The sequence below is a fragment of the Vanacampus margaritifer genome, chromosome 12, assembly GCF_051991255.1.
Source record: "Vanacampus margaritifer isolate UIUO_Vmar chromosome 12, RoL_Vmar_1.0, whole genome shotgun sequence".
NCBI classification, from domain to species: Eukaryota; Metazoa; Chordata; class Actinopteri; order Syngnathiformes; family Syngnathidae; genus Vanacampus; species Vanacampus margaritifer.
In genome coordinates this window covers 6,409,490-6,432,892 of record NC_135443.1, presented here as the reverse complement: position 1 = coordinate 6,432,892, position 23,403 = coordinate 6,409,490, and the positions used below count along the sequence as shown (strand labels likewise).

The window sequence follows — 23,403 nt, the reverse complement described above, 5'->3', positions numbered from 1 at the left end:
AGTAAAATCACAGCAGTCCTGTTACCTTAATGTTTTAATTTTATTTTTTACGCCATTTTGGATTCACTGTAATGTGCTTTAGCATGAATGCTATGTTGCTATATTTCATGTCTTTGCTAATCCTATGCTAAAAATCTATTCTTGTTACTTTTTGTTTTTGGAATGTGACAGGAAGCCGCAGTACCACAACCAAACACACTGGAAGTCCAAACTGAGCATTAACTTTGCGGGGCGGGGTGGTAGGCAGAAGCCATTTATAGAAGCTAAATTAACTTGAGGTAAAAAATAAATAAATAAATAAATAAATAAAATCATTTGGGCAAGTGGTTTCAGATTGATGGGCTAAAAAAACAATCAAATAATTTGCCCAGCACAATTTAAAAATGCTGCTCCTCATTTTGACTTTCATCATTCATACTTGCTGGCTGTGCGGGGGAAAAAAGGGATGGTTATAAAACACTCACTATTAAAAAGAGGGGGGTGTGGGTGGGGGGGGGGGGGGGGTGTAAGTGTACGAGATGTTGCATGAGAATCCATTGAACTGCATCTTATGACTTCCAATAACTATACCTGTAAAAACCTAAAACATCAGTAAAACCAGCGCAACGAGAGATGACAAAACATGAAGGAACTCCCCCTTTTTTTTTGGTATTTTTATTAATTCAAAAACAATATTAGGCAGTGGAGGTTCTTACACTATAAGATCGCCTTGATGCCCTAAAAAACCACATCATCTGTAACATGACAAGCTGCAGACTCATTATTTGCATGCGTCTTTGCCATCGCTCCCCCACATGACCTGCCGAAAGAAGGGTCAGGCAATTATGAACAGAAATGCCTTTTTTTTTTTTTTTTTTGTGGGGCGACCGCTGCCTGACAAAGACGGAGCGAGGGCCATTTGCTTTCTGGCGTTTTATTAATAGTCTCCGTGGTTGCAAAGACCTGTGCCGCTGGGTAACATACTACAGGCTTTGTGTTCAATCACATCATGTTTTGGATAATTACCATCACGACACAATATAAAAAAAAGAAAAAAGAAAAAAAAAAAGTTCAAGTTTGTTCTAAGAAACAAAGAAAACAAGCTGACATTTGATTTGACCCATCCCTGCATGTGAATCCTTGCTGTTGACTGCAGCAAAAACATTTGGTGATCAAAGCTCAGAGAACAAGTTAATCTTTAATTTAGAAGACACCAGCAAAATAAATACATATAGTGAAAAGTCAACAGCGTCTGGCTCTGACATCCCCCAAAGTGACTTTGTAGCAAAGTCTCGTTTCGGGGCGCATAATGTGTAATCCACTTACGTGAGCCGATGGATTTCCAAGTCGTGACGGTACTTAGTAAGCCTAATTCATCTAATAAAGCATGTATGAAGGCCCAATTTAATTTGCCTCGGGTGCTGTGGGCGCACGCGGCCTCACGGAAATCAATCACATTTCTCGTCATTCAATAATGCATGATTTGGCAAAATCAAGCCACGGATCTGCCGTGCCGAGGCACGCTTTTGAAGAGCCCGCAATAAAACTTTGTTATTTCTCAATTACCTATGAATAATTAAATTACAGTGAGAAGAGGGGAGAAACAACTTGAACAGGATATGTTTTAATTAAGAAACCATAACAAAAAAATGTACTTAAGTACTACAGCCATTACTGGATATGTAACCAAAGCATCATTAAATAGTGTCCATACATCATTTACAATAAATCATAAAAATGCTGTGTAAAAACATAAATTATATTCAACGTGCAATCCTTTCTGTATCCCTTGCTTCGTAGTTCGTACATAATTGTGGGGATGTTTTTTTTCTTTTCTTTTTTAAAGAATGACAGTCTGTTGTGCTGTTTTAAATAAAGAATGTCGACGTTATAAGAGAGCAGCATATAAATGTAGAATATTCGATAAGATATATTGTATGTTACCCATGCACAGACTACAACGCAACATCTCTCAGTCACTCACTGCCTCTTTCGCTGCCACTTTTCTAAAATAGAAGAGAAAAGACAAGATGATACTAATAATGGAGCATCATCAAATCTTGGATTATTTGTCCACAAACATGCATGTGGAGAATATTCGGACGTATTTAAACAGCCAGTAGGCTCAACTTGGCATACTATTCTTTATGTAGAACCTTCCAAGTAGGCCTGAATCTAATCTAACCTATTTTACTGTAATACAGATTAATTTTTTGCTTGTGTTGTGAAGGGGACGAGAAAAAAAAATCGTATATTAAATGGCAGTCGACCATATTCACCATTTGAGGTTAGACAATAATCATACTAGTCAAAAGTTTCTGCTTTGCTGACGTGCATAAAATGTCCTCTTAATGTGGCCATCAAGTATAAGCCGAAAAGTTCAGGGTGTCCCCAAAAATTTCAGTCAGACAACATTGGTTGCTCAAAATTAGGGCCACGTGGATTAAATGGCCGGCTAGATTTAATCAGGCAACATTAGCTAACATTAACGTTAAAATTATCCGATTTTTGTTTTAATTATAGGACAAATTAGGGTAGATCATTCAAATGTTCTGCCTGTAATTTATGCCTTTATTGCTTTAATCATTAAGGGACAGTAAAATAAGTTATTTTATTCTTTATATAATTTTTAAATTAATCAGCCGGTTAATCACTTATCAGAATTTTATTGTATTATTTTTTTCATTTTATTACATTAAGTGTTTTTATCCTTAACATTCCTGGCACTTTCCACACTGGCATTTTTTTTTTTTTTTACGCGACCGAGAATATGAAAATAAGTGTAAATGTTTCGTTCCCGTCCATTGCCATTATATACTAGCATGCCTCAATCTGACCTACGCATTCATCGCAAAATTGCTTTTTGCAGTTCCTATCCCCATACCGAGGCGAGTACAGCGACTTCGAACTTAACCTAGCCGGTACATTACAGTCAAAAAAACAAAACAAAACGACATTTAGGTGTCTGTCATCAACCGTACGTGAATGAAAAGTCAACATTCCACAACCCACATTTGCACGATCAAAAAAGGTTGAACAGCAACAAGGATTCGCTATTGCTATTAACTGGAAACATTTCACCCACCACATGAGGTGACTACAACAAGGCTTTTGTTATAACACTCAACATCAGCAAGAAAGGCAAGGCTGTGTTTTGGTAGTTTGCGTGTTGGAGGAATCACAGACTTAAAGGGAGTGTGGATACAGGTGCATCTCAATAAATGAGAATATAGTTGAAAAGTTCCGTTATTTCAGTCGTTATATATTGTTCAGTCATTCAACACAAGGGGACATTATTTTTGAGAAGGCCAAGTTCTTACACAATATTAATAACATTTACTGTATTTAACATCATTTTGATTGTTGGTCCTAATTGCCTTGGTCATTTAAAAAAAATGTTTTTGTGAAAAAACTAAACAAAATCAACAAATAAGACTTGCCTCAATTCAACCTTTGCGGATCATAATTATTATTATTTTTTTTTTTTAGAGAGCACACTTGTATTTTTTTAATCTAGACAATTTAGCTCTAAGGCTAACTGTATTTTAATTTGCGGTCATTGTTTATAATCCATTAAAAAAAAAATAAGTTACTTGCTGGAAATTTCACCCATTCATGTTTTTTGTGCTCAGACCCAAAGCCGTCTAATATAAAATGATTACTTTGGCGCCATGTTGTGGCATCTTGCAACTACAGTAATTTCTGGACTATAAGTCGCTACTTTTTTCACTTGCATTCGACCCTGGAGCTAATACTAAGGTGCGGCTTATCCATCAGATCACAATGGGGCGCACTACAAAGGAAGCGCAAGAACATCCAGGCGGAGCAAAACAAACCAAGTGAGCCCAAATACAGTAGGACAGACAGAACGTGAGAGAGTCAATTTGTGCCCTCATTATGGAAAAGAAAGTAGCGGGAACCCGGTGCGGTAATATCAAAACACCTGCGGGTTATAGTCAGGTGCGGCTTATATATGTAACAAGCTCGAGTATTCCCCAAATTTAGCTGGCGCGCCTTATAGTCAAGTGTGCCTTATAGTCCAGAAATTACTGTATGTTGAAATGCGTGGAGGAACTTCATTTAGATGAGTGGCTCTCAACTGCTAAATCTCAATAGAGAAATTCCAATTATGACAGATTTTTGTACAGTGATTCATATTAGTTGAACCAATGAATTAAATGTTTTCCACAATTGAATTATTGAGGTGCACCTGTATGAGTGATTGTAAGCACACAACTGAGGTTTTTAGACCTGGAAGAGGGGAGTTGGCTTTTTATTTTATTTTTTAAAAAATTTTTTTAATGAGAGTCTGATGTTTTAGGGGACATCCCAGAGTCCTTTGCAGAGTCCTTTGCAGAGTCCAAGGCATCGGCGGTCGCGGAGGAAGAGACCCTCCGGTAGATGAAATCGTACAGGCTGACATCGGGTCTCGTCTTGCGGCAGTTCTTGCAAACCAAACTGGAATATTGGTGCAAAAGGCAGTACAGCCTCCCTGGAATGGGACGGCAAGGACGGAGACGGTGCAAGTCAAGATGAGGAAGGAGAGGTTTGGGTGACAGAGACAAAGAGAACAAACAGGTTGGTAATTAAAAAAAAAAAAAAAAAAAACAGCAAGAGAGGATAAGATCATGCCACGAAAAAAAACAAAACTAAATGAAAGCCAGTTTGAGCTCGTGCTGGTGCGTCTCTGCAGCTCCACTTTAGGAAATGGATAGCTGGAGGGGAATTTCTCTGAAAGGCTTCAATAAATGTCAGCGGGGGGGGGGAATGAAATGAGGGGAAGAGAGGCTGGGGTGACCAGTAATCCACTCTGATGCTGAATGGATGGGCCCAAGGAAAAGACGTGGCCCATAAGATGTAATAACTTAGCATGCACATGGGCTGCTGTTTGCTTTTTTTTTATTTTTTTTTACTGGCGCGGTAATAGTAGCAGCAAGGACAAGCCTCTCAATCTTCACAAGCTCATTGGTGGCAAATATCGTTCCCAGTTCCATTTATTGTGTACTCTACTATAAGAGCTCCATAAAAAGGCAGGTGCTGGATTTAATGAGACGCAGTGGAACCTCTAAAGTCGAACAATCCGTGTTGGACCATCCCAGGGAGCTGGTTTACCTCTCATTTATTGAGATACCTGAAAGATTTTTATTCATCACGTTTTTAATTGGTTAAGTGTCACAAAAAAAGCAATACATGAAGTTTCAATACTTTCAAGGCGTATTTTTCATTGTACAAATGCCACAGCCTTATTGTATATCTTGACCTGTTCGACGTTAGAGGTTGCACTTTTATAGCTTTGAAAACAAAAACAAAAAAAGAAATGCTGTCTGACTTACCCACAGTGACTTGTTTCTCAGTCAAGAACGTGTGCATGTTGTGAACATCTCGCATAAGAGAAGCATCTCCAAAGGTGAAGTATGCCAATTCTCTGCCCGCCTCTGCCGCTGCCATCAGCTGAATCAGCGCTGATGAAAGAAAAATCGAGACGGCTGAAAGCGATACCCAGGCAACAATGCTTGCATTGCATTGTCTTGTCGTATTTTTTTGATTAATTCAAGTAATTGAAAGAATGGCAAACTGAAGTAAGGGCTGGGCGATTAATCGATAATCAATGATTCAGGAATCAATTAATTCCCCCCGATGAAGAAGAAGAGACTCTAATCTTTTTTTTCGTAGGTTCCATGTTTTTATAGCAATAGAACACAATATTCTGTGGGCTTTGCGAAATCAGTCAAAATCCAGTAAAACAGCCGGGAGCGAAGAGGGTTGCTTCAGTGAAAATGGCTGGGAGTGAATGAGTTCATCTTTCAAGGACTGAAGTTCATTTTGTTTGGATGCATGTTACGATCAGTGACATTTGTTGTTACATATAATTCCTAAAGGGAATAAAATCCTTATTTTTTTAAATGCAATCATTGTAATTTGCTTATTAACCAAAGCAAAAAAAGAATCAATCTTATTCAGAAATGATAATTTTGTGAAGGGGGAAAAAAGATTTCATTTTAAGACCATATGGCCCAACCCTATCTGAGCTAACGGATGTAAGTAATTGAGCTTGGTTAGTAATTGGTCAATAATCCAAAACGAGGGATGCCTTCTGCCCGCAGTCCACGCGTTGAGGCCTTCCATCTTTTAGCAAATTAGGGACTGTTAAATATTTAACATTATGGGCATTAACTCCGGATTAATGAACACACGACTCAAAACATCATTTTGAAAAGGGCTGTAATCTTTACAGCGGCAATATCGCTCGGCGTCGTGTAAGTATGATGCCACCGCAGTATGTGGACATAAAACGCTAAGCTAATTCCAAAGCTAATGGTTATGGGTTCTCAGCAACAAGTCCAAGAGATAAAATAAATCAGTCTACAGACTATATATATATATATATATATATACACACACGTAAGCACATGGATCCAAAAGGATGCTACTTGTTTAACTCCGAGTGTGAACTAAATTTACGTTGCTCAAACGGCGTCACATTTGACCATTAGCAATTGGAAGAAAATGTGCAGTGTTAAGTCTTCCCGGGACGGTAAGTGTTGCCCTCGCTTATGAAGAGTGATGTAGCGCCAGTCCACAGGGGATGCGATTTATGGTCTCCCTTGCCCGTAATCAATCGGCGTTTTAATGGAAAGCATAAACGTGTGTCAGCGGATCGATAAAGGGTGGGAAGAAACGGATGAGTGACACACGGGGCGGCTACTAATTGAGCGAGGGGGGTTTCAGACGGCCTGCTGTTCCGTAGTGCTTGAAAAAAAAATAAAAAAAACTGTGACTAGCTACAAAATTTTGAGTTGTTGTTTTCAAGTCCCACACTAAAGTGTACAGTACACTTGGAGGAAGCATTAACTGAACAATAACAGTATTATTATACAGTACAATAGTGTTTTTATGTGTTGCGGCTAAGTGTGTGCTTGTTGCACTTGTTTGAAGGAGTTAATTTTTTTATTTTATTTATTTATTTATTTATTTATTTATTTATTTATTTATTTATTTATTTATTATTTGTATTTTTATTTTTTTTATTGTTTGAATGAGTTTAATTGCTGTCAGATCTATGCTAATTTCTGTTAGCCTGTCTATGGTTTTTACATTGTGTGTTAGCATTAAGATAAAGGACTTTCTAGGAATTTCTACCTTTGAGTCGCGTGTCTCCGCCAAAAGCTCCACAGCCCCAGTTGCCAGTGGCGATCGCAGACAGATGCTTCCTGTTGGCATTTTTCCGGAAGAATCCACAATACGCCTGAAAACAAGAGTGACAAGAACCAAAGGTTTAGCAGAAAAGGGGATGATGATATGTTACACATAAAAAAAAGAAGAAGCATTTTTTCACCTTATTGAGCTCTCTCGTCATTTTTTCAGGCAAAAACTGCTCCAGGAAGTTTTTGTATTTCAGAGCATCAATGGCCACAATCTCTGTGCATCGTCTCTGCCAGTCATCCCTTAAAATGTACAGTAAGACTTTTTTAAATTCAAACCTATATTCTTTTTAGCATGTTAACAAGGTTGACGTAGAGGAATAAAAAAAAAAAAAGTTTGGGCAAGAGTGAAAAAATACCTGGGAGTCTCATCTTTGTAGCACTCATCCCACTTGTAAGTTTCAGCATAGCCAGAATATCGACTGTACTGCTCAGCACCTACATCGAAACAAACACAAGCGAGATGGAATTTGTGCCTTACATTTTTTTCTTTCTTTTCCTAAAAAATTAACTTATATTTAATAAATATAACAAAACTTGCGTTAGCTATAATTACTTATTGTGTTTTGAATTTTGTTTTTATTTGGGGAAAAAAATATTTATTTTCTATTATCAGAAAAATAAAATTTTGTATTTCGGGCAATTTTTTTGATAAAAATTCAATAAATAATTTGTGCCATTTATCAAAAATGTTTGGTAATTTGCATATTTTTTTTATAAATTTTGTCCAATTAAAAATATTTTACTTAATCATGATTGTCAAATATTTTTAAAGGACTCATCGAGTTCTATAATTAGTACAGCTTCAACTACCATTTTTTTTTCTTCTTCTTCTTTTTTTCCTGGAGTTTTTTCCTAGAATTTGTGCCTTACAGTTTGTCGTTCACAACAAAGCTGTCTAATTTCCAAAAGACATGCAGTGCTATGACAGGGGGTAATAATACATAATCATCAGTTAATCAAATCAAAGTCGATTGTGTGGAGTTGATTGTTGATTAATACAACTCTGAAGCTTGAACATTGCTAATTAAAGATACAGACAAAATCCCCATGAGTCCAAGTAGTACAGGCTTACCCATAATTCCATTTTTAAAAAGTGTCTTGGAGGTGTCATGTTCAAAAGGAAACCCTAAAATGTCACTAATGCAAAGGCATAACAATATGAGGACGTAATCAGCAGTGAGAGCACACAGAGTGGACCTGAATGTGTTTCAGCGCCTTGTCAATCAAATCAAATTCAGTGCTCAATGCGCACACAGTATCAGCAAGAGCTGGATTGACATCAATAAAAGCCTTTGATTTAATAAGTGATCTGCTTTGTGGTTCAAATAAAAAGCTTACAGTCTTAATGGGAAGAAATGGTTCAAAAAGAAGAAGCCACATGTACACAGGCGGTGAATGACAGTTACCATGGCGGAAGTGTGGTACTTATTATGGGCATAATAATAGATCGATTGATTTTTAACAAATCAATTGATCATCAGCGGAGACGCGGGTCATTCAGTCCTATGTGGACTATGAATACACAGTCTGAGATACTTCCACAGACTCTGTAAACAGCAGGGCCTGAATTTGCATTTAACCTTCCTTACAAATGAAGTTTCAAGAGCAACGTCGAGTTACTTAAAATCGCTGAATTCTCATTTCTTCCCATTGATTTGATTTCAAACACATGGCATCAAAATGCACCGTGTGAAAACTTTTCCAATCAAAAAGTAGCTTGTGATTGGAGGCAGGGTGTGAAACAACAAAACTGAAATAAACTTTCTTTGGAACATTTTTCATCATCAAGACCCTCTTAAAAAGTCAGCTAAGAACAAAGAAGTCATTAATTTCCATAAAACAAGCAACTTATTCTTCCGGGAACAAGCTGCTCGTATCCTTCCCTTCATCAACAGATGAGCCGCCGTCCTCGCCAATCACCTTGATGTCATTTGTGCCGGAAACTGTCCGGCTCCTTCCCATCACCAGATTGCATCGTGGCGTTCTTCTACCTTCCCAGACGACAACGCCCCCATGGAGGAATACCCACGTCACAATGCAAATGTACGGGAAGACCCCCGCGTTAGTGAGGAATAAAAATAAGAGGTGAACAAACGTCTGGACCAAAAGAAAAGATTAAGAGCCTGGATTAGAATCATAGCAAAGACTGCATGCGTGCAAAGAATATTTTTGCGAGGTTTTAATGAATCTATGGCGTAACTGGCCCATTCCATTAGTGGAGCGATGACCTTAGTGCAGATATAAATTCCTTTCTGTCCAAATGTAATAAAGTTAAGTGGAGAGGAGGAGGCGGAAGAGGAGGAGGGATAGAGGGAGGGAGGTGGGAATGGTCTGGGGCTTGCGGGAGGACGGTGACTAACAACTGAAGGTGACTCGGGAAAGAGATGAATGCGCCAGAGAAGGCAGGCCGGCGCCACTGTGTCGCTGGCCGCGGCACTTAATAAGACAAAAGTCGATTTTTACATTGACGGCGCAGAATGAAGCAGTTTGTGTGTGTTTGGTGGCATTGCTGGGGCGGAGTGTCGTTGTCTGTCTGCTCTACTACAGAAACATTTGGTGCAAATCGACACAAATATGCTTATCCTGGGGCACATCTATAAATAACCCACCCTATAGGGATGTATATAAAAGTATACCTCTATTTATAAAAGAAAATTAAGAAGATTATTTTTTGTCTGAAAAAAAAAAAAACTTGATTCATCAATTATTGCCAGTCTATGACTTTTTTACCTGTAATAATGAGGCATTCGTTGTGCTCCAGTGCTTCAGTGAAAAGACGGGAGACGATGAGTTCGGGGTTGATGATGAACCGGATCTCCTCTTGGACCAGACCATGTCCCGTGACGCCGCCACCTACGAATCGGTTTGCAAAGTCCACCTTTTGAGGAAAAAGGAAATTTTATTACCAGAGAGGCAATGTCCCAAGCATTTTAGTTAACAAAAACTAACGAAAAAACTACAACTAAAATTTAAAAAACTATTTTGTTAACAAAATAAAATAAAAACAAAAATGCTTTTTCAAAAATTAAAACTAACTGAGACGACATTTTATGTTTATAAAACTATAATTATAGCAAAAATGTCCTTAATTTAATTAATTTAATACATCAGCCTTTGGGGATGATTTTAAATGTGATTTTAAGTATATTTATTGAACCGCAATAAGGACGTTTGAAAGTGTGTCACACAGAAGTGACGTCATCTAGCAATAGCCAATAGAAAAGCACCTTCAGATGACGTCGCTCTTAAGCGACAATTTTGCAGGCTTGACTTTTGGCTCCAATGGCTTACCTCGCCTGCTTTTTCATTTAGCTCAGCCGTAAAATACAACGCTAGGTAAGAAATTAGTTACTTTTTTCATGTTACCATGGTGTTTATTAAATATTGCACACAAGTAATACACTTTTTTTTAACAAATACTAATACTGAAACTAACTAAACCTTAGCATTTTAAAATAAAAACGGCAAACTAAATATAAAAAAACAAAACTCAAAATGAAATAAAAACTAACTAATATGAAAATTCCAAAACTATAATAATCCTGTTCACAAGAGTTTTTTTTCTTTCATTTTACTGCATACTTTCAAAAGAAAAAAAAAAAGAACTGTTTTGTCTATTTAAGATGGTTGGGACTAACTGTGAGATTTCACTTCCAGTTATGCAGATAAATGAGTCAATTAGAATGTCCTTATTTCCTGCCACCCACTGTGGTCATTTAATACAGATAAAGATCACGTGCTTGCTTCCTGTTTGGGAATAATCAAATGAGGAAGCAAAATCATGCATGTTCGATCCACAAGAACTCCTCATGTGTATATATTTTTATTTTACGCCAGCACAAGAAAGAGAGAGGCCAGTGCATTTGAATGAAAATGCTGCTATTTAAACATGTCTGTTAGAGGGAGGGTCCTGCTCACTGGCCCGCAGCCACGTCAATCCTTGTGACAGTGTGTTTCTATGTGCATGGTTTTGTAACCTCACCTCGTTCACCCAAGCCTCACACTTCTCATCCTTCAATCTCACCCCCCCTGACAGAATGACAGCAAACTCTGGCCTATCAAAACCTCAGCACAGAGCCACAGCCGAAGGCGGCGCCAATCCACCCTCGCAGGACTCCTGAACCCGGGCAGGGTCGCCCCAGTAAGATGCCTCACCCTCCTCATCTTTTTTTTTTCTCAATGTGAATCTCTTTTCCTGCACCCTCGGGTCCTTGCTATCCCCCTATGATTTTTTGAGGTACTCATGTGGATACCGCAGCTGTCAGGCAAAATTTAAAAATACATTTGCCATAGCTTGACCAAAGAGAAGTGAAGAAAGGGTGAATTCCACACAAGGAATGCAGAGTTTCATTTTTTTAAAAGCTAATGGCCATCTACTACAAGCGCTTTATTTTTATGTGGAGGGTTGAAAGAAAAACACAGCGACAAACTTGCTAGCAAAAAAGGGACAGATTTGACATGAAATGGATTTCATACCTGCAGCATCCCGTAACCATCATCTTCAATTGTCCCCTCACAAGTGATATGCAAGCGCATCAGCTGAGTCTGGCAGCTTAAAAAAACAAAGAGACACTTTTCAATGATGCCATTTCACTAAAAATACATTAAAATAATCATCATCAATTTACACTTAACACAGTTACAATTATATCACTAATACTAAAACATATTGAGCATTTCTTCCTAATATGGATCAACAACGCTAATTATAAGTGTGTGCTCGTAAAAATCTAAATTTTTGTTTTATTCTATAAACTGCTGCTCAAATTCCATTTACAGTACAGTGTTGTCATTTAGAGCTAATTAACATATAATAATATAACACAAACATATAAAAGTAGCTTTTTTGGTGTCCTATTTTTTAGATTTTTAAGTAAAGAATAAAAAAAAAAAAAAAGAGTAATACTTCTCCCAAGTTGGAAGCGTGTTTAACGTTTGTCTTGTGAATGTCACAAGGCCCTTTGGTCCTAAAAGACAACAACAATCAACACGTTAATTATTTATGAATCAAGATGTATTGAACTGACGCTTCGAGTAATGTGATTTCCTGACGCTTACTGGTCTGTGAAACTCTCCTAAAGTAGCAGATGAGCGTTTTCAACTTCTCAATTTTTCGCGATGAAGAGCCCTCGAATAACCTGCAAGAGGAAGCAGATAAAGTGTTGTTTCAATCAAACAGTTTGTCACATCACGTCAGGGTTGAAAACAACACGTGTAAGATTTACAGTAGAGCCATAGCTTCTTGTTTTCTTGCATTTTTGTTCTGTCCACCTTATCCAGTATAAAAAGGGTGAGCTGATAACAATAGTTATTTGAATAAATGAAACTGCCAGCCTCATATTTATTTATTATATTAACACATACCAAAAAAAAGCCTATGTCTCAGTTTGGATATCATATTGTTTTCCACATCATTTCCTTCTCAAGCAGAGGAAAACAGTAGCTGAAGAGGCGCGTCTCAGCATTCCATCCTCCCTCTCCAACATATCCATCACTTAACGAGGACAAACCTCGACAGTTCTGCCAAAAAAGCAATCAGCAGATTGCTTGCCGCGCTGCCTGTCCAAGACGGAGCGCCACTGTAGCCAATAAGCAAAGTGACGGACACTCCCTCAATTATAAGGGGGGAAGAGAAGTGGGGTGGGGGGCAGTTCGGGGGGGTTAGCGCACTAACGATCCGCCGCCCATTTTAGACTGCGCTGCTTGTCTTGTCTCATCGTCTCACAAACTCGGTTCTATATTATGCTGCGGGAAGGAACGCTGATCGGGAAGGTGGGCCCCAAGTATCTGCTGGCTCTGTGACTGGAATCGATGCTTATATTATTACACTGCCTTCTTCACTTAGCCTCTTGCTAACGTAGGGAGAAGACGGCTGGGAAGGATACAAGGATAAAGGTTCGGACAGCATAGGAGGCTGAAGGACTGAATCGGTTCGAAAAGAATACTGCCAAAAACCCCTCATGTTAGCTAATAATACGCAAATATACATTGGAACCACAGTATGCCCCAAGAAAAGTTCATATTGTAAACAAAATGTAAAGACAGTGAAAAAGTAGTGATTTGTACTACTAAGGCGGAAAGCAACAATGACTCGCGTCACAGATGTAATGTGACTTTCTAACATTCTTACAACACAACTGTACAATGAGGTTCACCACTGTAAAACATGAGCGTGTGAGTCTTACTGCTTTGAATTAAAGTCGGCTTATTTCAAGTGCCTTCTGTTTTTAAATACTCTCCTGTAACCGGACATATTTGACCCTGAACTTCAACAAAAAGTCAAAGAAAAGCTAAACATGCGCGGAATTAATGATTTGATGCTCTGAACTGAGGTCTGACTTGCTGTGGTCTCAAATGACGCCTTACATAATTTTCCTAAAACCTTTACCCAAGTTGTATTTTTTTTTAGAGGTTTCCACTGCTGAGATGCCTCTAAGAGTAGGATGCTACACTTAATGCTCGGCCGACTGTGCGCCATCATAATGAGCTAAAAACACAAGCGGACCGGATGTTATCAACCATGTCACTAACGAGGAGACAGCTCCTCAAAGAGATGAGGGAAAATTGAGTTGAGACGAAACCTGGACCATGTCCAGCAGGTAAGGAGGTGGCTGTAAATATAATAAGACAGATGGTATTTAAATGTGATTAGAACATGGCATGTATGTTTGTGCATGACATTTTGTGTATAACGCAAAAGCAAAACAGTGAACTGTACATTTTAACATCATTGTCTTCATGGCTTGGAAAGAAAGATCTTCACTGTCTTGAGGTATCTTGCCCCACAATGGTAGCATAGTAAGCGCCTGTTTTCTTTTTTTTAATGCTGTGGATCTGAAGTCATCAGTGTTGAAATCCCACACAAACAGTGAGAGACTCCTAAAAATTCAAAAAGTCCCTCAGTCCGATTCCAAAAAAATTACGTGCATACGGGCTAGTGGCCAAAAAAAGAAGTTGTTATTAGTCAATGTGGTGCAATATTGGATACAGGTTTGAAAACAGACGACCAACTACCGGTACTAGGGGGTTTCTAGTGCACCAGTGCCCCCTTATGGAAATTTTTGTTCCCAAGACAAGGCAAAAAAAAAAAAAAAAGGCTGAGAATCAACCCGTGACTTTAAAACTTACAAGTTGGTGCAGGTTTTCATATGTTGAGCTAGCTCAGGAACACATTATTATTTATTCATTTTATATTTCCAAAATCAATTTAATAAGAAGCAGCAGTGCAGCAAACTGATCGAAACAATTGTGTCAGGATAAAAAAAAAAAAGAGCACCTCTTTGTGCTACGTTCAACTTTGCGAATCACGCCTTCACCTGTAGAAGTTGATCTCGGGATAGTTGCAGTACTCCGACTTGCGGGAATTGCGTCTCGGGAATGTGCAGAAGAAGGCGTTCGCCAGAAGACAGGCGATTTGCTCCTGAGACATCGTGAGTGAATGGTTCATCTGTGACTTCAGCAGAGGGATTGGCTGGGGAAGAGACAAAAAAGGGAGACTGTGAGGATTATGCCAATATGGATGACGGACACATCAGACAGGGGGAGCGGTCCAAGGGGAGACACTGAAGGTACATACAAGGTTACATGAGTATGATAGTGCGGCACTTTAGGCTAATGGGATGGATAATTAGTATAGCAATTTAACAAGCAGAAGCGACAAGAAGGGTTCTATTAAGTAAATGGGAAGAAGTAATTAAGGTCTGTGTTTCCTTGCGCTCGCCCAGGTTCTCCCAGTCAGGCACACGGGCTCATAGATCTTGGCTGATTAGAGTTTAAGAACCTCCCAAGGCTGCCCCAGTTAGCGGATCAATACTAGCTCTAATAACACAAGTCTGAACATCTGGCCTGAGGCTTACTACTGCAATACAAAGCGGAGCCGGACGGAATCGTCATTAACAAACCACTGGAAAGGAGGATTTTTTTTCCTGTGCACCGGAAATTCCATCATAATGCCAGATTAAAATTGCAACCCTCAGTTATTGTCTCAATAATTGTAAAAATCTGCTTTGATAATCATGGGTACAATGTCCACAATAAATACTATTTTCAGTAGCTCCTTGCCTTTTATAATATAAAAATATATAAGGCAAATTGTTCCACTTTTTTTAATGATAAAAAAGACAACATTTGTCCAAATAGGAAGGTACAAAAGTTTATACAAAGTAGGCGTCTTCTTTATGTTTCTGATTTTCATCGGAGCTGGGAAGTATTTGATAGATGGCGTTGGAAGATTAGCTTTATATTTTGTTCATTATTTTGTACGTTCTTTTCTTCCTCTGTCCTTTTTTTTACGGCAAAATAAAAACAATTTAAGAAATTTCCCCCCCCATTTTTAAGCAAGAAACAACAGCACTGTATTGTATATAACTAATTTCATAAAGTGCAATTAGTGTATCTACTGTGGTATTTGTGTGCTGCATGTGTGCCTTTAAGGGGTGTGGCTTAGTGAGTGGAGAAGCTGGAGTCAGCCGTAGTCCTTGCAAGTGTTCTCATTCTATCATTGTGTGACTGTGAATGGCTGAATGTGCACCGGCAATTTTGGCACTCAATGCCCAAATATGAGGCCATCACAATACCTTTAAAAAAATAGTAATACACACTTCTTCTTTTTTTGTTAAACTGTGAAAAAATATAGATAAGATTTTATGAAATCAAGTGTGTTACAGCACCATTCCGATCTGATCTCCATGATATGAAGCACAAGTAACAATATTTCTTCCTACAAACACTGTGGAAAACTGGAAAAAAGAGGTAGAAGACTGCAGTACATACCATCGTGCAGAGACGTGGAGCGCTGAGTGCCAGCTTGACCATGGAAGGCAGCACGACCTCATAAAGGTGCTGAACCTCGCAATGTTCCAAACACTGGAGGGTAAAAAAGGTTCATATTGTTAAGTGGGATTTCAATGTGAACATGAGCCATTAGCTTGTAAGATGTCAACATTTTCACGTTCATATTGTGTAAATAAAGCAAATGCAAAGCTTGTTTTTATAAACACTGCTAAGGATAAATAACTCACTGCTTATTGCATTATACATATTAAATTCAAAGTTTGACAAATTATATGTGCTTATACTTTGCACTTGAGCTGATCTTCTTTAAACATGACTGGATTTGAGTAGTGCTCTTCAAAGTACAAAACCTTTACATTTTGGGTATCAGTTTGAAAAAAGTGCATTCTGATCCCCCCCCCCCCCCCTGCTTTTTTATTTTAATCACACAAGGAGTCGCCGCAGACTTAATAAAAAGTCTGAGAAAGTTTGAAACGCAATCCATGGACATAAACGAATACTTGCAGCCAATACAACAGGAGGCTCAGTTCTCTCATATCTAACAAAACGTCAATAGCAATAAGAGCAGTTTATGTTGTGACAGGCCAATTCCGTGCTTCACTTCACGATGAAACACCAAGAACAGATGCTGCGAAGCCCTTTAGGTAATTCAAGTATATGTCACGAGGCATGTTTGTTCGGTTCTGACTTTATCAGTGAATTAAGAGCTACCATCTTACAATCTACGGTCAGGCCTATGACGAGTATCAAGCATCTACTGTTAATTAGCTGTAATGCCCATCGTGTTTTCCAGGTAGGAAAACCTTCAGGATTCCACTTGATGGAAGTCCCTCGGGAGGCGTGACAATGAGTAGCTAGAATGAAACACCAAGCGTACGTCATTCAACACAATTTGGGTAAGTGTCACAAAATGGAAGGCTTCGCGATGTAGAAACCACTGGTGAAAAAAAAAAAAAAAAAAGCCACATCAATCTGGAAAGGGAGCCTGCCGGTGTAAAAGCAGCAACATACTTCAGCCTCCAGCTTGCCTCAGCAATTCCCTCTCAAATAAACACACTTACTCCGTCATACAGCTAGATTTACAACGCAATCACTTATGAGTGTATTGGCTTCAAACTTCACCGTGATCAATCACTTGCCTTATTCTATCAAGGTAAGCAGAGCAGCCTGATTAAATGGGCCTTCTGGAGCAAATGCAAATGACCAATCCCGGAGAGAGAGAGCGGCGGCGGCGGCGTGGCTTGATTTTCGACGCCGAAGTCTTCGCTGGGCAATTTGTCCAGGGGAAGCGTTTATATGGCAGCAGAGCAGGTCTGACTAAACGCTGTCAGAAGTAATGAGCTGGCAGGCATCATAAAACGCTCCCGTGGGACTAATAGATGGTAGATGGAGGATGTGGCAGTATGAAGGTAGAAAATACGATAGCCGTTGACCTTAAATGGCATCACTCCGGTTACAGGACCCAGAGCTCAGGATTCCACTCATGAACTTTTTACACATTCATTTAATAAAGTTATTCTGGCAGATTACAGTGGCACATAATCCATTCAAAAATGCTGGTTGACTTCTAAAATTGTTCAAATTTCTAAATTTTCCTTCTTAGTGGTAATAATTGTTTTGAATTCCAGGCTTAAAACTGTATATGCAACATTTAATTTTAACACTCAATTGCAAGTGTTTTTTTTAAGCAGATGTGTAAATTCAGAAGGACAAGTAAACTTCAGCGTTTGACAAACAAGTGGGAAATGCTTGACAAAGCACAAATGTTTGTATACTCCCTCGGGGCATCAGCTGTACTCAGCCCTGGACCGTTTCCATGCGAGGCCCTCAGACATTTGTCAGAAAGTGACACTGTGACAGTTTCATTTGGCAGGAGAGAAACACGACGACAATTTACAGACTCATTCCAATTTGTATAATTCCTTCTTCTTCTTTTTTTTTTTTTTTATCTTCTCTTCTACAGCCACGGAGGGAATGTCAATCAGTGGAGCTTGGCTGTGGTATGTCTGGACAATTATTCAGTGCGTGTTAAATTAAATAAATTGAATGTTGTCAACTGAGCAACATAGTATATTATACAGTGAGCCACCACAAAAAAAAATAATGCAAAGGCAGTATTGAAGCTTATCTTATGCTAAAAAGCCTTAATTCCATCGTTAAAAGCTTACCTGTCCTCTTGTACTGTAAGCTTTTGCAAAATGCCTTAGCAGCATTTTTTTTTTTAAATAGAATACTAAGGAAAGCCTCACTTCCATTAGAATGGAGGACAGTCAGTGGAAGGGCAATGTTGAAGGGCTTACTTAGCATCATTTCAGATGGGATGGACCCTTTTAATTAAATTGGATTAAGCAATAAAGTGGCTCACGTAGCCGATCGATCGTTCAAGCTCCGCCTCGCACCGAGACTTGAGTCCAAGGAGCAGAAATAAAAAAAAAAGGACCATTTAGTAAGGTCTATATTTAGCAGTGGGTGTGAGTATAACATTTTACAACGGATACTGAAATGCATTAAATGGTACTCGAAAAACGCAGCAAAATCCTAATAGTTCCATTAAGATAATCATGTCTGCTGCAATAACTTGAAATAACTGTCAGAGAAGCTATTAGAAGAAAAATGATGTGCTCCTGCCATATTTGTTAGCCTTTGTTATTATAGGTGGTAAAAATATTGTTGCAGTCTTCTGGTAATGATCTCTAGGTTACTTGTCACTTCCTCAAGCTTGCAACTCACCTCTGTGCAAAGAAGGTTGAGGGCAGTGAAGTCCCATTTCTTCGCATGTGCTGTGTTGTATCTCAAGATAGCATCCTAATGAGAGGAAGTCGGTTACATGTCATATGTAAGCACCGCACAACTGAAAAAAAATATTCATAATTATATAGAAGGTAAGGTAATGTGATACAAAGGATCAGATGCAACAGGAGATAAATTGTAGGGTGATATTTTTGCAAACACTGCCACCTTGTGGATTGCTGCAACACTGCTGACATGACTGTGGATATTTATGTTATGGTGAAAAGAAAATTGTACTCTAAATTATACAGAATTAAATTAAATTAAATTAAAGCAACCATCATTTTGATTTTAAGTACTTTCATGAGTTTCATATTTGGAATTGAATTACTGAACAAAGTCAAAATTTTCTATACTATTGCAATTATTATTATTGAGAAGCACCTGCACCGCAAACGTGTCTTACCCTCACATCCAGAGAACTTTTGAACCCTCCTTGCAAGGCAGAGTGGATTAACTCCCACCGACTCTGGACACCACCTCCATCCTGCAACACACGTTGTTTTTTGGTTACGACTCCAACTTTAGCGTTATGTTTGGGTTGAAGTCCGTGTGCGTTTTGGACCTCTGTCTCCATTGGAAATAGATTCTTCTCCGAGCAAGGCATCTTAACGGACACGTCATCCCACGAGTCTTTGAACTTGCCGGGGTACGGGACAGGCACCTCTCCCTCTCTGAGGAGATCTGTCTGTACCAGTGACAGACAAACAATGTATTCTCAAGGACGGTTTTAAAAGGAACCTGTGCCACATAATGAACAACAGTCTGGTACCACTGTACCTTTCCCACCATGTTTTTCCACATGATGGCCTATACACAGAAATGAAAAAAAGGTTCCCTCACCCTTACTGTGACAGTGTGGTTAGGCACAACTTTGAGGTGAGACAGTGGTGGAGCACACTGGGGCATCCTGTTCAGCTCATCAATGGGCGTCCCCAGCCAACTTCTGGTCATGTCATGCACAGGGGACGGAACACTGCAAAGACAAATAAATGAGAACAGTGCGGTGCTATAGAAGGTGATCAGGAATTGACAACATTTGTGAAGGTTGGCTCTTAATAGGGCACTTAAATATAGCTGAGGAAAATACATTTTATTGTATTAACACCTTGCACGTACGCAATCGCAAACCCATGTCACATAATCAACTGAAAATAAATATGCACATTAACTAGCCCTTTAAACAAGCAAGTACACTCACCTTTTGACATTTACACACGAAAATAAAGCTTAGGTAATGACAGATTTTTAATAGTTGTATTGGGAGAGAAACAGAACCAAACTTCTACTTTTGATGGTGCACAAGGTGCATTCAAGGACCACCAACAAAACAGGACATCTCAAACGACGGTGAAATAAACATAAATCTAACAACAACAATCAACCAGATGACACTAAAATAATACTTTAGCTGTAGAATAGAATTTAAAGTCCTACTATTGGTCTATAACTCACTGAATGGTTTATGCATGAAAAAAAAAAGCTAACAATATAAACCCAATATGACTCTCAGGTCTGCAGATTCGGCTCAATTAGCAGAGACCAGAGTTCAAAGCAAACATGGTGAAGCAGCATGTAGCGGTTATGCTGCCAACAGAGGTCAAGTCAGCCCCAAGTGTGAAAGCTAAGTCCAGGATAAAAACAATGCTTTTTCCAATGCATATACATTTTTATGCATTTAAATGTTGTTCATTTAATTATGTAACCCACGGTGCGTTACCTAATACCTTGTGTGCATGAAATGTGCTATTTAATTGCCTTTAACTCTTTGATTGCCAAAAACGTTAAATAATGTTTAGTAAAATCCTATGGAGGAGTGCCAAAGACGTTAAAAGACGTTTGTTTCAAAACAGAGGTGAAACTAACCATTTTCTATTGTTGATTACTGAAAAACGGAATAAGGTAGAAACAAACTTTTTTTTCTGATGAAAGATGAGAGTCCAATCTTTCATTTGGTAGTATGTGTGTTTCCATAGTCCAAACACATAATTTTCTGTGGACCTTGAAAGATCAGTCAAAATGCTTAAATCGGCTGGCACTGGCGACATCCCGTTTCTGAAAACGTCTGGCAGTCAAAGAGTTAATTGCATTGGCCTGAGCACAAAAGCAGTAAATAGAGAAGATTTTCAACTAACAACAGAGGATATGTTCTGGAAAAAATATGTACATATACTGGGTTCGCGGTATTCCCAGAATTCCTCAATATATCTTCCCAAGTAAATTTACTAAAAAAATTCCCAAAATGTTCCACCCTGTGCTCATTTTAAAGGAATAAATGTTACACATACCTTTCACAAGTGGCACCTGACTGGTTGATAATAAATTCCTGGCTTAAATCTGATAGGTCGCTACAGTCTTCCGCCAAGGTATCTCCAGTTCCTGCGGGCGAACGTGTGGCCTCGGGCTCTGAAACAAAATGCTGAGATTTGTCTGCCCAAGCCTCTGCACACTCTTCGACACAAGCGCTGCCATCTCCTGCCGAGTTGTTGACGAGCAGTGTTTTACCAACGGGGCTGTTGGGACTTTGCATCTCCACGTCGTTGGATGTCGGACCCTTTCTCGGACTCGCGCAGCAGGTCGATTTGGAGTTGGAGGAGTGTACGGCGACACAGGTTGTTTTCACGGGGTGAGGGCCGGGTGAACCAGACCTCTTTGATTTTTGTCCATTAGAACACTGCGCAGGGGCTGAATTACTTGTAATGCTTGAAAGAGGAGAATCGCTGAACCCGCTTAAAGGCCCGCAGTCCATTAAAGTCTGAGAGGCCGTGTCTCCCCGTAAAAAAATGTCTCCATCTTGCTCCGGGGTTCTGCAGAAGAGCTCAGCCGATCCGCCTTCAGATTGGCTATCACCAGTCATACTGGAACACATACCAAATAACAGAAGAAAATAATAAGCAGAGTGCATACAATCAAATGTCACGAGTGTGCTTTTTATTTACCTCCTCTGAGAATCCATTTCTGCATCCATTTTGGAGCGGTCAGACAAGGTGAGTGGATGAAAGCTACTAAAAAAATAATACAAAATAATAATAATGAGTTGATAAAAGGATATGTGCTCACATATAATAGTCACAAAAAGTTAGGGCAAATGAACTCTGGGTTAAATTTAAGAATGAACCTAAAACGCACCATAACCTTACCAGGTTAAGTTAATTTTGAACGTCTGAATGCACATTTGAGTGTTCTATGCTTCAGCACTTTTTGCACAACTTATTTTCTTTTAAATGTATTGCTGGGCTATCTGAATGGGATTCGGCATCTGCAAAATGTGCAAATAGACAAAATCAAGTAACTAGGACTCGGGTGCAAAAAAAATAGGTGATTGAGAGATATAGGCTAGGTTATAGGTTAGGGTTAGGATAGGTCAGTGTTGCTCTCCTGAGTTAGTGTTTCAAATCGTGGTTTCAAGACAACATTAGGGTTTTGGGGTTAAGGTTTCAAATTAGGGCTTCAAGAATTGTTAGGGTTTCAAGCCATTGACCTGGTTAGGGTTTTAATGTTGTCACCCCTAAAGTCCAGGGTCAGGGTTCGAATCCCGCTCTCTTTTTTTTTTATACTACAACTTTTTTTTTTTTTACAAAAGCCTGTATGGTTTGAGGGTTATGGTTAGGATGGTCATGACGATAAGAGCCTATCTTCGGTGGTAAAACAAAAAGAAAACTTCGTGAAATGACAGAAGGAGGTGAAGCGAATCAGTAACAACGCTCAGAGCATGACTCGTTCCGGCGATTGACCAAATCAGAGCCGTTCACGGCAAAATAGCGCTAGCAGGTCCACTCTGCACATTAGGGAAATTAGTTGTTGTTTTTAAAATAGCAACTTAACTCAGGCTTTGTTTGTTTTTAAAATTATTATATAATAGTTAGTAAAATCCATTATTAAATAATGAAGTCAACTTGAGCGTTTAAAATGTATTCATTGTTGAAATTACGTCATGAACACCAAATAAAGTCAGCTTTCATGTGTTTTGACAGAAGCGGTAACATAAGCAGAAGTGGCAAAAGCCAACGTAAAAAGGCGAGTTAATTAAGGCTGCGAAAACCTGTCTAATAATTCTATATAACAGTCTATCGGTAGCGAAATGCGCACGTTATGAAACCTAAACGCATATATGTTCAGCGCTAAGGCTTATTTAGCATCGAGATGCTAATTATATCAACATGTTTGTGGTTTACTGGCTAGCAAAGCAGCCGCGTCAAGCTAGCGGGCGCTGTTAAAAATTAGGAGATACAACTTACAAGCATGTCCCTCCCAGGGTTTTATTCCTTGCCTTGATACATTATGTAGTTGTTTTTTTCATTCCGAATGCAACAGTGTCACGCCATATTGTATATCGTTCAAAATACTGTACTAAATTACGGTTATTGTCCAATTTCTACTTTATTGACATGCCAGCGCGACCGCCACAATCGCTTGACGGCAAGCGGAAGCAGGACCAATCAAAAGAGTTTTATTTGGGGGGTAGGCGGGCTCAGATGGTGGTATCCTAGCGACAGGGCCGCAAACGAGTTTTTTGTCGTCTGAAGGAAAAAGCGCAAATCACTGCAGGGGCTAAATATGATGACGTCAGGGTAATGTATTATTGTACGCATTCAGTTGATTTACTAAACCTAAATTAATGTGTATAAAATACATT

At 39.0% G+C, this 23,403-nt stretch overlaps 1 protein-coding gene across 3 annotated transcripts; it reads right to left on the bottom strand.

Moving 5' to 3' along the window:
• Positions 1–1,587: 1,587 nt before the first annotated feature.
• On the bottom strand, positions 1,588–23,377 carry parga (poly (ADP-ribose) glycohydrolase a). Of its 3 annotated transcripts, XM_077581293.1 has the most exons (19): positions 23,006–23,377; positions 21,707–21,772; positions 21,273–21,625; positions 21,056–21,173; positions 19,611–19,743; positions 19,333–19,455; positions 19,174–19,254; positions 18,708–18,782; positions 15,957–16,049; positions 14,501–14,655; positions 12,243–12,322; positions 12,091–12,151; positions 11,661–11,736; positions 9,915–10,062; positions 7,541–7,619; positions 7,316–7,424; positions 7,120–7,225; positions 5,313–5,441; positions 1,588–4,471 (listed from the first exon to the last, which is right to left on the bottom strand). In XM_077581293.1, the coding sequence occupies exons 2-19, from the start codon at positions 21,733–21,735 to the stop codon at positions 4,278–4,280; spliced, it is 2,142 nt and encodes a 713-aa protein (XP_077437419.1). In that variant the 5' UTR covers positions 21,736–21,772; positions 23,006–23,377; the 3' UTR covers positions 1,588–4,277. The 3 variants fall into 3 exon arrangements, with proteins under 3 accessions (XP_077437419.1, XP_077437417.1, XP_077437418.1); XM_077581291.1 differs by having other exon boundaries at positions 21,056–21,625; XM_077581292.1 differs by having other exon boundaries at positions 21,056–21,625; positions 21,707–21,769.
• Positions 23,378–23,403: the final 26 nt, after the last annotated feature.

What these genes read in the sequence shown, in the direction of transcription:
- parga (XM_077581291.1), bottom strand. Translation starts at nt 21,735, where the DNA reads ATGGATGCAGAAATGGATTCTCAGAGGAG. An exon ending in CCCGAGATCAACTTCTACAG is followed by an intron (nt 12,323 to 14,500) that starts GTGAAGGCGTGA and finishes TTCCTCTTGCAG; the next exon opens with GTTATTCGAGGGCTCTTCAT. An exon ending in TGACGAGAGAGCTCAATAAG is followed by an intron (nt 7,226 to 7,315) that starts GTGAAAAAATGC and finishes TCTTGTTTTCAG; the next exon opens with GCGTATTGTGGATTCTTCCG.